At 39.1% G+C, this 13,313-nt stretch overlaps 3 protein-coding genes across 4 annotated transcripts; all 3 read right to left on the bottom strand.

The window, feature by feature from the left end:
• Window positions 1-265: 265 nt before the first annotated feature.
• Window positions 266-3,208, bottom strand: LOC141823325 (growth-regulating factor 4-like). 2 transcript variants are annotated; one of them, XM_074710600.1, is made up of 4 exons: window positions 3,022-3,208; window positions 2,207-2,573; window positions 552-1,018; window positions 266-478 (listed from the first exon to the last, which is right to left on the bottom strand). In XM_074710600.1, the coding sequence occupies exons 1-4, from the start codon at window positions 3,206-3,208 to the stop codon at window positions 471-473; spliced, it is 1,029 nt and encodes a 342-aa protein (XP_074566701.1). In that variant the 3' UTR covers window positions 266-470. The 2 variants fall into 2 exon arrangements, with proteins under 2 accessions (XP_074566701.1, XP_074566700.1); XM_074710599.1 differs by lacking the exon at window positions 266-478 and having other exon boundaries at window positions 502-1,018.
• A 1,882-nt stretch (window positions 3,209-5,090) lies between these two features.
• On the bottom strand, window positions 5,091-10,660 carry LOC141823918 (syntaxin-43-like). The gene is made up of 8 exons (XM_074711122.1): window positions 10,387-10,660; window positions 7,670-7,946; window positions 7,317-7,406; window positions 7,159-7,236; window positions 6,876-6,953; window positions 6,672-6,737; window positions 6,512-6,592; window positions 5,091-5,708 (listed from the first exon to the last, which is right to left on the bottom strand). The coding sequence occupies exons 1-8, from the start codon at window positions 10,599-10,601 to the stop codon at window positions 5,601-5,603; spliced, it is 993 nt and encodes a 330-aa protein (XP_074567223.1). The 5' UTR covers window positions 10,602-10,660; the 3' UTR covers window positions 5,091-5,600.
• A 1,053-nt stretch (window positions 10,661-11,713) lies between these two features.
• Window positions 11,714-13,099, bottom strand: LOC141825706 (uncharacterized). Its single transcript, XM_074713091.1, has 3 exons — window positions 12,751-13,099; window positions 12,490-12,660; window positions 11,714-11,976 (listed from the first exon to the last, which is right to left on the bottom strand). The coding sequence occupies exons 1-3, from the start codon at window positions 12,872-12,874 to the stop codon at window positions 11,855-11,857; spliced, it is 417 nt and encodes a 138-aa protein (XP_074569192.1). The 5' UTR covers window positions 12,875-13,099; the 3' UTR covers window positions 11,714-11,854.
• Window positions 13,100-13,313: the final 214 nt, after the last annotated feature.

Raw genomic sequence — 13,313 nt, 5'->3', positions numbered from 1 at the left:
ATGGTTCAAAGTTTTTGACCGTTTGCAAAAAAAATTTAACCCATTTATTTATGAAAATGGTTCATTCGTCACGCAGAAAATTTTCTTCAAATCTTTTATTAAAAATTATAATATTCAAGATAACTAAAAAATCTATCTTTAATAAAGACGTATTTTGAAAGAAAATATCTTTAAATCTTTTAATACTTGAGAAATGGCATTGCATTGCATCGAAGTTATACAGTTAAAGCAGTTGATTAATCCTTGCTTTGTTTTGAATCACAGGACGCATCAGATTTACTGAGGGCAAAATTAACAAGACAGCTAAAGAAATTTACTTCAGTTCATGAAAATAAGAAATGCAGATTACTGAAATGTTTTGATCCGCCATAGGAAACAAGGGCATGCTCCAAACTAGTTCTTCCCCAATGGAGAACCTCACCAGGCAAGAACAGCCACTGAGCTCTAGGTTACAACCTTGTCCTTCAGTTTCAATCATCTACAAGTCAAGAATCAGAAGTTTCAAATACCATGACAAGGATCACTCGTCGCAATCTCAGGAATGGACTCACCATTAGGTGACCTGGAAGAGGTGGTAGAGAAATCCGAGGAGGAGGCCATGGGGAATGACATCGAGAGTTGAGTCGTGGAGAAGGATGCCCGGTTGGATCTATCTTCTTCGATGTCAGACCAAGAGTCTCTTGCTTTGGGCCACTCGTCAAAGAACGGTCGGAGGAATTGGCTTTCATGCTTTGCAGGCTCTGGTGAACCGAACTCGCTGCCGATGAAAGAGTGCGGCTGCTGTCTTGAGGTTGAACTACCTGTCACCTGACCAAGATCTTGAAGTGACTGAAGCTGAGGATAGGAGCTCTGGAGAAGAGAAGGATCTCTAGCCTTTGACAGGGGAAATGAAGAAACTCGCGACGGCGTCAAGCACCAAGAACTGTCGACTGCATCCAGAACGAGACTCCTTGAATTTCCAGTAGTTTCCACAAAGAAAGTATGCTCATCCACCCCAGGTTTAACACCAGAGAAGTACCTGCAAATTCCAGTCGACTGAATATTTACATATGCAAAGGCAAATCCAATTTGAGTGTCAAAAAAAAAAAAACAAACTTTAACCCAGTGATCCGACACAAGGAGCATTGAGTTTTGTCGTGAGGATTCCTTTGTGGCATTGTAATCCATAAATGTTTAACCCTAAAAACTCTTAGATTAGAGTAAATAAACCCTTTCTCTTCATTTGCTTCACAATGCACATGAAAAGTTGGTGGAGGAAATCAGTTGACAATGCTAATTCAATTTCTAGAAGAAAAAAGCATATAGATAGTTATAATTGCACTGGTCAGAAATGAGCCATGCCTCCCTAAACACAGGTGGTTTTGCTAAATTGCTCTTGTATTAACTAACATGTTATCAGTGAGTAGCATCTCTACCGCCAAACTGAAAAGATGTTCAGAAAGAGCGAAATAAAACTATTCAGGATTTGGTTTCCTCCATAGCATTTCTTTAGTGCATTGAAGACTAAGCTTCGCTAACCGCAGAACATTTCTGGCTTTCTGCATGAGAAAAAGGGCAAACAGTGGGATGAAAGATGCCATGTTCATTGAAACATCACTTTCCATGCGAATTTTCATGATTATCAAAGACGTGAATAGACTAATGCTCTAAATTACAACCTGAAACGATACAGAACACAATTGTCTCTGGAGCATTCAAAGACTCTGGGCTCCTCAAACATCTCTTGAGATGAGCTATAAGTATAGTACGAAAATAATCTACCAGAACAAATACCTCGATCTCCAATGACACCGCACACTACTTAACTTGAGTTCATAAACCAGAACAAGAGCATAGCACACTATAATGCTGCTTTGCTTATACCAACCTAGCCATGCATTGGTTTCCCAATAAATAAGCACACTTCAACCAATGTAAATCTGCATGGCAAAACCTGATTAATCATCCAATCTTTGATAAATATGACAGTTTCATGCAAAATCCAGATGAAGGTCCCTATCCAGCCAGTAGATCCGGTTCTCTTAATCCTGACCGTTCCTTAGCTCGTGAAGCAGTTGGGATCAATGAGAGCCGGATACAGCAGCTGGATCAGGAGCCATTCCAATGTTTCGATATGACAATACTATGCATGAGGCTAGGGGGAAATCGTACTGATCAATAACATATTGAAGTATGCTGCCATTTCAATGAGAGAGATAAAAGGTACCTGTTAGCCAGAGGGCCAGTGTCCATGGACAGCTGAGTGGAGCTGGAGCCACCAAGGCACAGACTTTGCGCATTGACATGACTTGCAACAGAATGCTGGGGATTAATGCTCTGCAAGTTTCCCCCACCACTACCACCAGCACCGCTGCTGCTCGCAGGAGTGACAGATGCCGAAGATGACTGCAACTGGGAGGCAGATTGTGATTCCACAGGCTTTCTTGAACGGTTGCGGCCGCGATGCATGTGACGCTCACAATATTTGGAGTCAGGGTGGGCGTCCTTGGAGCAGCGCCACTTCTTCCCATCGGTCCGTCGGCACCGCCCTGGTTCAGGGTCCAGCTTCTTCCCGTAGTAGGAACAGTAAGCTACTGAACTCAAAGAACAACCGACCAGTCATTCATTCGGTGAAAAAGATTCAAAAGTTAATGAACAGTAAAGCTCAGCAAAAACGAATGCAGCATTTGGAATGAAAAGCAAACAAAACTCTCATCAAAGAAAATAAAGAGAAACACTGATCGGCAACGGTTGCAGGACTCGTTGCTAACACCAAACTTGAATATTTAAAGGAAAAAATGGGGAAGAGATTGATATTAAAAGTGAAATCAACTAGGAAAGGGAGATTAGCTAACCAAAAAAGAAGGAAGAAAAGATACAAAGCCACTTCGTCTATAGTGATGAGAATAAAAGCCAGAAATAACCAAAGCTAAGTTTCAAAACTGCAAATAAATCACACAGATCAAGCCGGAACAAATAGCAAAGCGATTTTAATCTCGGAAGACGACTATTTAAACTGAACCGAAGAAGGGAAGGGCTTACGCGCAGGATGGTGCCAGTATCGACTAGGTAGAGCTTCGAAGCTCCTCCGGATGGGAATCAAGAGCTCCGGCGGCACGGGCACTCCCGCCGTCAGGTACTTGTAGATCAGCGCCTGGTGCTCCAGCTCCTGCCACTGCGCCGCCGTGAAGGGCGGTCGCACCCCGAACCCCGCCGCCGAGGTGTTCATCGGAAAACCCGAAAGGCCGAGAGGGCGAGACCAAGCAGAAGGCGTCCGCAGCAGAAAAAGGAGCCGCCTTTGAGCTCACTCATGACGGCAGCTGGAAGACGCGGTCGGCCCCTTCGACGGCGAGGCAGAAACGCACAGTTCCTTCATTTTTTCTGTCAACGAAGAAGCGGAATGGGGCGGTGTCGGTCGATTGATGAACAAAAGAGGGATTTTTAAAGAGGAGGAGGAGGAGAAGAAGAAGAAGAGAGAGAGAGAGAGAGAGGGTGTGTGAGTGATTTGTTAGGGGTTCAATCAATGGTGGAGAAGAGATGGAGATGGTATTGGGATGGGAGAGAGGTGGTGGGTCTGTCTTCCTATCTGAAACTTTGGGTTTCTCAGTGTGTTGGGAAGGGAGACAGTATCTGTTTCTGAGCAGGATTGAGAATTATTCACAATAGGGTAAAGTTTTTTACTTTTGCTGCCTGTAACGTTTTAATCCTCAACAAATGGCAAACATTTGAACTGCTTCAGCATCAACATGGGATTAGATTATGCACTTAATATATTGGCAAAGCTTCATTCCACCTTTATAATCTATCTTCATATCCAACACTACAAACTCCTTCGCTATTTAGCAAGCATGGTTTTGTCATCTTTTGTTTCTCAAAAGGTAGCTAAGTGTTATTAAATCCAATAACAAAGTCAAAAGTTGTAATCTCTCTGCTAATCATGAACCATACCTTTTCGTGAGAAATCATGCCTCTTCCATAGTACTCTACGAGGTCTTAGCTGGCTTGCAAATAGGTTCAATGATTATAGGCATCAAAACCATGAAGGCTTCTTCTCTCTTGCATTTCACAAAGAAGAAAAAAAACAGCATCAAGTATATGTTGAATAGTGTTTCAGGGAACACTAAAGTAAAAACATTAACAAGAAGTAGAGAGCATGTGGTGTATGAAATATTGCAAAGTGCATTCCACAAGAATGTGGTATTCCTTGGTACACAGAGATGCAATGATGGAAGAGGAGTGAAAGAGCAATTATTATTTTCTTTTTGAGCACAGCCAGACCAAGAGATTGCATAGGGAAGTCCATAAGCAATACTGATGAACCCTAAAGTTCAAACCAAGTGGGTGCCAACTTTGTCTCAAGTAGTTGAACAGCCCTTGCCTTGCCATGGAATTTCTCTCTCTTTTTTTTTTTTTTTTTTAACTTTTGGTAGTAGGGTGAACTGGCATATTTTCTTGTGCATGGCATGGTATCTTACCTTCTGCTTGCAAGCATCTGCTACTTACAAGGTTGTGTCTGAGGAGAGGAAGAAGCTCACTCCATTGATGGCTTTGATGAGGGTGGGATCAATGGATGCAATAAGGGCAATCATCCATAAGCCATGACTTGCTCATCACTCCAGTGAGATGTCAAGGGGCCCCAGTCCATTCTTTCTGTGCTGCTTTGCCTAAAAATAAGCAACCAAAATCTAGGGTGGAAAGGAAAGCAAGATGAAATGACAAAAAGAACAAATGTTCAGTTTGGAAAACAAGAAACAGCCATAGATCTAGTCGAATAACAGCCGGTTCCATCGGAGTCGTTGCGAAAATGAACACTGATAATGCAAAAAAAGAAAAGAAAAGAAAGGAAAAAAAATGCTCTACAGGCTGGATCAATGGGACAAGGGGGACCATCTTCATCTTGTCGGTGGTTAAGGAGCTGACAATGAGAGATGGGGGTAATAGGAGCAAGATAACCCCAAGAATGTGGTCCAATGAGTTATTTCTTGAAAATAACCAGCTGGAACTTGTAATGGAGGAACATATCAGGTCAATAAATCAGCACAGTGATGATAGTGCCACACCAGTCTCCAAGCAAAACTTTACCGATGTCCTAGTTTGGTGAAAAGAGTGAGTGAAAATAGTACAAACTCCAAAAAAATGTCATGTACTAACCCAACGTTTTACAAGCAGTCAATGGAAATTACATGCCTAGATCTTTATTACTAGGAGAGATTCATATACCTATGAAGAACCAGTGGAGACAAGCTGAGTACCGTGTTCCAGCTTTTGTGAAATATCTATTTTGGAAATGAGCTCAATATCTAGTATGGTCTGAATGTCCCCAGGAAAAAAATATTGTGAATGGGAAACATTGTTTGAATAATCTTTACAGAGCCTTCATTTACAACATCTCAAAAAAGTAGCACCCACCTGAAACTTCTCAGCATTTATTATCCGAGGAGATATCTCTAGGATAACTATGCTCTCAAATTTGGATTAATCCTGCACCCAGCATGAGGAATTCATTTCTTGATATATTCGCTACACGAACCAGTTGAATGGAATACACTTTGACGACTGTTGAACCTGGTGCTGAATATTCACAAGAAACGCCAACTGGACTCCCTCTCGGTTACAGTGAATCAGAAGAATATGGTCTTCAGGATCAAGAGGACGAGCATGATGAGGCACAATATAATAAGCACAGTGGCACACAGGACCATTCCACCTTTTTTCTGTGTTCTCTCAGCCTGCAGAAATCCATCAACCATCAACAAAATAACAAGCACAGTACAGTTGCTTACGGATTTTATACCAATTCAATAACATGAAACGCATAGGACATAATACAATTTCAACAAATGTAAGAAATATAGTTTCGAACAAAGATGTAGAAGCCGATTTCAGATTATATGTATGCTTCACTAAGCATGCACGAGAGAGTTCAAACATCAACTATCTTCTCTAGTGTTGGAAAATATGAACTCAAGAGCACATGCAAGGAAAATTTATCTAAGGAAAAAATGTAGGCTATTATCCTTTTTGTTTACTAAAATAGATTAAATGTTGGACATGCATATAAAGTTCACTTAAGTTTCTTTCTGTCCATATCCCTTATCATAGACATAGTTTATTATCTTTTGTTGGAAATAATAGTATTTAAAGATAATATTTGTGCACTTTAATGCTATTATTTTATTTCCAAGAAGACATGTGACTGTTTGTAAAAAGCAAAAGAAAAAAAAAGGATCACAAGAGCTAGGCAGCTGATAAAAGACCTGTAAACTGTAACATAGGGTCAAAATTTAAGAATGTGAAAATGAGCAGAAGAGTGAGAAATGACGCAACAGCAAACATAACAATTTCGCTCTTGGCCATCAAACAATTTTATTTAAGGCATGAACCAAGATTTACTTCATATTTGCAAATAACTAGAAAAAGAGGAAATTTTTGTATGATCAACATCGATGACTCACATCTTTTAGACAGCTTAAGCACAGAGAAAGGAGAAAGACAAAGTGAAAGTCAAAACAAAAACAAGCAGAGAGAGAACCTTCTCTAACTGTTTAAAGCCCTCTTCCACTGAACTTGCAACATTCTGTACGTTATAATCAATCCGGTCAACTATGGTTCCCTGTTGATATCACATCAGAAAGTGGCCACATTGTATCCAAATAAAATCCAGGTCATTTGGTATCAGCAGAAAAGATTACCTGATCTATCACAAGGACCGAGAGATCTTTCATGATCTGAGCAAGTTCATTCACTGATTCTACAACCTGTAACAAGAATTACCCATAATAGTGAGTCATAAAAGCATTTACATGATACTGACACTCACGACCACTGAACTTTGTAACACCATTCAAGATTGATCTTATGGACCCAGGCAATCCAAATATTCCAAATTATGTTACCTGTACAATCTCCCTTTCCCTCTCTCTTGTGAATGCCTCACTTTTCTTCAGTGTAGATATTTGAACATCACTAAAACCCTGAAAAAAAAAGGGTTCAAAAGCAAAGAAAAATGGGTCAACACAAAAATTAAGGTGTTAACATATGAACTGAAAACGGCATCATGCTCAGTCACAGAGGGATAAAATTCTGTACACTTGAGCCTATAAATCCTTAGTTGGCCATTAGACATTCATTTCATACCAAAACCCTGACCTCACTGAAAAATGAAAAGAAAAAAATTACCACATCATCAAACTCATCTTCTTCTAACTTGTGTCTAATGCCATTGCGATTCATCTCCAAATCAACACCATCTTGTCCCTAAAGCATCATAGAGAAAACAAATTTATAAACACATAAAAACCAATTGATACGAAGAGACAAAATTAAGATCCACAAACCTCCTGTTGCTGCCGAAGATGTTTTAAATAAGATGACTGTTTCTTTCTAAACTCCATTGAGAGGTTTTGGAGGTCAGTTGCAAGAGAACGCTGAGAAGAAGCACACAAAAGCCATAAACAGGTGGAAAGTTTATAAAACCACATGTAAAAAATGCTTAACAGTTGCCACTGAAGTGTTTCAACATTTAAAACAATTTTGAATTGTGATCTCTCAGAAACCATCTGCATGGCTTCTTAATCAACTGAAGGTGATCATACTAAAAAATTAACTTGAGATGTACTTAGGGAAAAAAAGAAATAAGGAAATAATTATCAATAGTCAAGAAAAAAAATAACTGGAAAATATACCAGACCTGAACATTTTTCCGAACATTTGAATCTTCAGAAGGATCACCTGAGGAAAGTTTTTGTAGTCTCTTCTCAGATTTCTTCAACAAATCTGTTATTTCATGACTTAGGAGTTCAATGGCATGTTGATCCTCCTTCCCATCTCCAAAAGAAGGCATCAAAGCTTTTGCATGGGCCTTGGCTAACTCTGTCATTTTTGTCCGAGCACGCTGCATATTCGCAGCTATTTCTTCAGAAACATCCACCCAAGCTGGAGGTAAACCAATCATAGCTGCACCTGTACTGCAATAAGCTAATTGCATGTTTAATTGGTTTCTAGTATTTTGAATATCTGTATAATTTTGAGCATTATTGTGAATATCATCATGAGGATTCCAGTTTTTAAACTTTAATAAGTTTATTGGACTAAAAAGAAGAAAAGAATAGGGATGAAAAGAAACAAAAACACAACAGTTCTTAACTAATTTATAAAGTAGAGATTCTCAAGCAGCGAAAAAGCACAAATGATAATTCACCAAGAGAATGCTTAGACAAATATTACATTCCTGAAGGATATGTAAGGCTGAATTAACATTTCAAGGTGTAAAGAAGTTCAGAACTTCAATTAACTCAGATTTACCCCTCCTGCATTTTGAAGCTCTGCTTGCAACATTATGCAGTGAAAAGACCAAACAGGGGTCTCCTAAAACCCACAAACTTGAACCATCAAATTTCATGTAAATAATTTTAACAATTTATATATATTAGAGTTCACCAAACACAACTTGATGATTCATGATGAAAGATATTGTAACCATGCATGAGAAATGTAGGTTATTCTGTTTAGCATGGAAATAAGATGTTTTTACTCTTTTGACCTGAGATAAGGAATAAATATGGGTCGGTACACTCCATCAACAATCATATTTAAATAAATCAGTCATCTTCACTGCAGGCTAATAAATAGTCATCTGAATAAAAGGAAATTATACAGGCTTGATTGTATCATCTCAATATAATCTAGTGGTGGGACCAGGATTTGTCTATATCATCTTAATATTCCAATATCTAAGTTTTCTGTATAAGATGTTCTTTAACCATCAATACTTAACTCAGAAAACATGATTGGTCAAACCACTATCTTAGAAATTTTTTTAGTTTCAGCTTATGAGAGCATGAGGATTGTGTAAGACTCCAAAAGTCGCATTCCATTTTCAACCATCCAATTTGTTCATTTAGTTAAACTATTCCTAGATATTTTTTCTTTTAGTGTTATAAAATTCGCATTTGAATTTTTTTTTTTGTAACTCTAGTCAAGGTAAGAGTTTTTCTTTAACATTAAGCTACTCAAAATTTCATAAAAGATTATTTTAAAATAATAAATTATGCACTACTGAAACCTGTTGTTAGATTTCAAGCAAGGTAATGCAACTCATTGAAAAATTGGAAAAATAGAGAAACATCTTTACTCAAAATAAATATTTTTTAAAAATGTTTGTCAAGTTCTATCCAACTCTAAATTCTCATATTAAGCATCACTATGATAGAATCTTTGAAGACATAGATCCATACATAGCTTTAAACCAGAATGCAAGAGAAAGCTTTGAACCTATCCATAATCTTTCCATCTATTGGGGCTACACCTAATTATCAGATAATAGCATATTTATTATTTTAGTAACCTTACATATTATCTCATCTTTGATAAACTTAATCATCTTTATATGCTATTTCTTAATTACTCAATATTCAGGCCAGTAAGCATAGTTGATGGTACCATAGTCCTATAAAATTCTTCTTTAGCTTAAGGATCATATGTTGATTTCGAGAAAGTTAAAAAGCTCCTCCATTTTAATCGTGCACCCTTTATCCTATTAAAGTTATTTCCATAATGAGCCTTGTTGTTCCTTATAAGTTTCATAAATTGAAATAGGCTATAGAAATAACTATACATGTTTCAAAAGATTTCACTATGCAGCCATTAGAAAATTTCAAGTAGTATGCCAAATTAAATTTACAAACTTTAATGCTCATAAATCCATTTTCATCTGGAACATTCAAATAGGGCATGTAAAATCTAACAAATCAGTTATCTTTCCTAAATTAAAACTCCCAACAAGCTATCTATAATACCACCTCGATCATTGTGAGTGCAAGAAATTAATACTTTGAGAGGCAACAATAGACACCCAATCTCTATCATGTTGCCGTTTTGCTTTTGTCATTATCTCAATTAACGATCCATAATCAACCCTCCCACTCCTCCTACACACACACACCCCTCCCCCCCCCCCCCCCCCCCCCCCCCCCCCCCGCACATCCCCATTTCTGGATAAAAAAGGAACAAGGTGAAGTAACCCACAATTCAGCCAACCTTTCACACCAGAAGCTCTCTAATCCTTTCAGATCCATTTCTTCCATGTGCTCCAACTATCACTTCATCCACTCCAGTGTGATAGAAAATTAACTTCATACCATCTCCTTTTAGAATGATAAGATAATCAATTTTGATAACCTAAATGACTAAGTGCCAGACCATATACACATTCTATCTCCAACATAGCCACAATTACCAAATCTTCTCAACACAAGGAGATGATACAAACAAAATGATAGGTGACTAATTAGACAATTGCAAAAGTAACTACTGGATCTATGTGATCCGAAAGACCCTATACGATAGAGGGAAACCGTAATCGGAGCGCAAAACGAAGGAATCAAGTACGAAAGAGCGAGATCCGACCTGGAACTACCAGGGTCTTCGGTGCTAAGAGGAGCGTAGGATCGATCCGGGTGGAGAAGCGAGGCGCTGACGAGCTCGATCACGGGCCCGCCGCCTCTGGCGGCGTAGGAGGAAGAGGTCGACGGGCCGGAGAGCGACGTGGGGGAAGGAGCTCGGACGTTGCGGAGGGCGTCGCGGTACTTCCGGTAGACGGGCGTCCGGTTCCGGGTCGCCATGTCCAGCACACTGCACAGGAGGAAGACGAGAAGGGCGAAGCGAAGACGCGGTCGTTGGAATCGAGACACAGCAGCAGAGAGCAAACTGAGAATTAACGCAGCCGATTTTAAACGCCTTCATGGCCCACGAAGAATAGGCCTAGAAAGATCAGCCCAAGTAATTTTTAAAATGCCCCTCAGAATTTTATCTTTTTTTTTGAAATATCCTTCAAAATTTATTAATGACAAAGCACCTCTCTAGTATTTTCATTTTACTGCCAAAAAATTTCTATTAATAGTCAAAATACTTATTAAGGAAGAAGAATAATAGTCAAAATACTGATTAATATCTTTTTTTTGCATATTTTCTAATTTTACAATCAATTAATAGAGCCTTTTTTGCGAATATTTAACATAGATATTTATATTTCACTTCAATATAATGAAAACACCATGAGCATGCTGTAAGTTCATAGATCTCAATCATATATAGCAATTTATATTCTTCTTTGTTATACCACCATTGTTGAGTTAAGCTCTTTCTATACATTCACAGGGGTGTTGAGGATCAAGTATGAGAATGCGTAATCAAATCCTACAATTACGGCACACAAATAAGGAACAAGCCCCGGGGGCATAGGTAAGTTGGTTACGACGTAGCAGACTTGCAGAAGAGGGCAAGGGTTCGAATCCTGGCGAAGTCAGGCAATACCCTCCTGCGTCGTAACCAACTGCACTTTCTCGATTTACCTCCTCACAAATGGTCGTGGGACTGACCGTGTGGGGCCGCTAAGGTGGCGAATCCACCTTTTGCAGAAGGAAGAAGGAACAAAGTTTTTCGTATTGATAACATACAGTGAAAACCATGAAGTCTCTATTCTTTCTATAAAGAAGAATTTTGATCTCGTGACTTTAATGACAACTCCAATGAGTCTTACTAGCTGAGTAGAGAGCATCCTTGTAGAATCAGTTGTACAGTAATCCAAATGAAGTGCTTTCCGTTTTCATTTTCTTCTGTTTAAGTAGGAAGTTGGATACTCTCTTTGTTTTGTTTATCATCTGATAATACTCTCTTTTATGGAGTTCAAGCTTCAATAGATTGATAATACATGAAAGAGTGACTATCAGTTCTCTTTTACAGAAAGCACATTGGATGACAATGAAAAATAAGGGCTATAAACAGTCAATAAAAGCTAAAAGGATGCAGTGCAGAAACAGGGAAACCACAAACAATTTTACATGTTTGTCCTTCGAAGTGAGCTACAAAAACTGTTTTACTTGTTGAAGCAGTAGTCAGCACATTTGTGGTATGGATTTGATGCATTTGCACAATTGGGGTTGATGATCTCCATGCCTGCTTTCTCTGTCTTCTTGTCCTCCTTCCTCTCAGTAATAACTAGATCAGTGTTTGTATCTTATGAGAAGAACCAAAACAAAATAAGACAAAACATGACAAGAAAAACCACACTAGATTTAGCATGAACATGAAAATGAATGTTCAGTTTCAGTTTGCAATTTTCAGAAAATAACAGGAAACAAGATTGAAAATAAGAAAGGAGAAAGTAAATTGTTTGCGAGTAGCAATTTCCTTGAAGAGCAATATTCTGAAGATTGGTGGTATGGATTAGATGCATTTCTGCAATTAGGAGCGAGATTTCTTCCTGCAATTGCTTTATCAGTCTCCTCTTCATGCTTCGCTCCTTGTTGAAAGGAAGAAACAATGCTGCAGTTTCATAAGCAAAATAAACGAGGAATAGCTTGGGAAAAAAGATGTTGCGTTTCTATTATCAAAATTTGAAAATATTTTGAAGTTCAACTGTGAGATTCTCAGATGCAAACCGAAAAAAATCCGGCCTTTTCTTCAAGCATCAGTTCTAGCGGAAACGAGGAACAGGAGAAAGCAGCAGACCTGCTCGATTCTCTTCCCTTTGTTCTTTCGCCCTGGGGGTTCTTGTCCGGCAGTAGTCAGCACAGTGATGGAATGGATTGGAGGCGTTTCTGCATGAAGGATCTACGTTCCTGGGCGAAGCAACTAGACCTCGATTTTCCTCATGTGGTTCCCCAATTTGACCTGCACAGACTGCGAAAACCAACCTTTAGGATCAAAACCTACAACAACAACGAAAAAGAAGAAAAATTGAATCAAAAGAGGGATAGGACGAAAGAAAACCTAATAAGGGCAGAAGGCTTCGGGGCTTCGGTCCTGGAGCTCGTTTCTCGCAATACTCCGCGCAGGCGTGGAAGGGATTCGCAGCATTGGCACAGTCTGAGTTCGCTCTCCAGTCCCCCTCCATCCCGGATCAGGAATTTCAGAACTCCAGCAAGGGAAACCCAACGCGCCCCCGTCTCGATCACACTGACGAACTCGTAAACTTTCTTCCACTAGCATTTCGAACAAGGAAGAGAGGAGAGCATATAAAGGATCAAATGGAGGAAGAAACAAGAAGGAGAAGAAGAAGAGGACGAGATGGATGCGGCCATGGCCGGCGGCGTTCGAGCTTCTTTCAGGTGGGTCCCATTACATTCTCCAATGACGTTTAGAGGACGCAACTGAGTAATTTATTTGAGTACGAGATCGTGTTCCGGTTATATATTAAGCGTATCTAAGACGGACGGATGTCCATTTCAGCTAATCAAACAATTACCATTTATATCAGTTCCTATAAATTTAGATTCTGTTTCCTGGATCTTAATGCAGATTTAGTAGACTTTTAAATGAAAAATAATTTAGAA

Source organism: Curcuma longa, chromosome 3, assembly GCF_044706935.1.
Source record: "Curcuma longa cultivar G26 ecotype Majalengka, Jawa Barat chromosome 3, ITB_CL_G26_1.1, whole genome shotgun sequence".
Taxonomy (NCBI): Eukaryota; Viridiplantae; Streptophyta; class Magnoliopsida; order Zingiberales; family Zingiberaceae; genus Curcuma; species Curcuma longa.
This window is presented reverse-complemented; position numbering and strand designations above follow the sequence as displayed.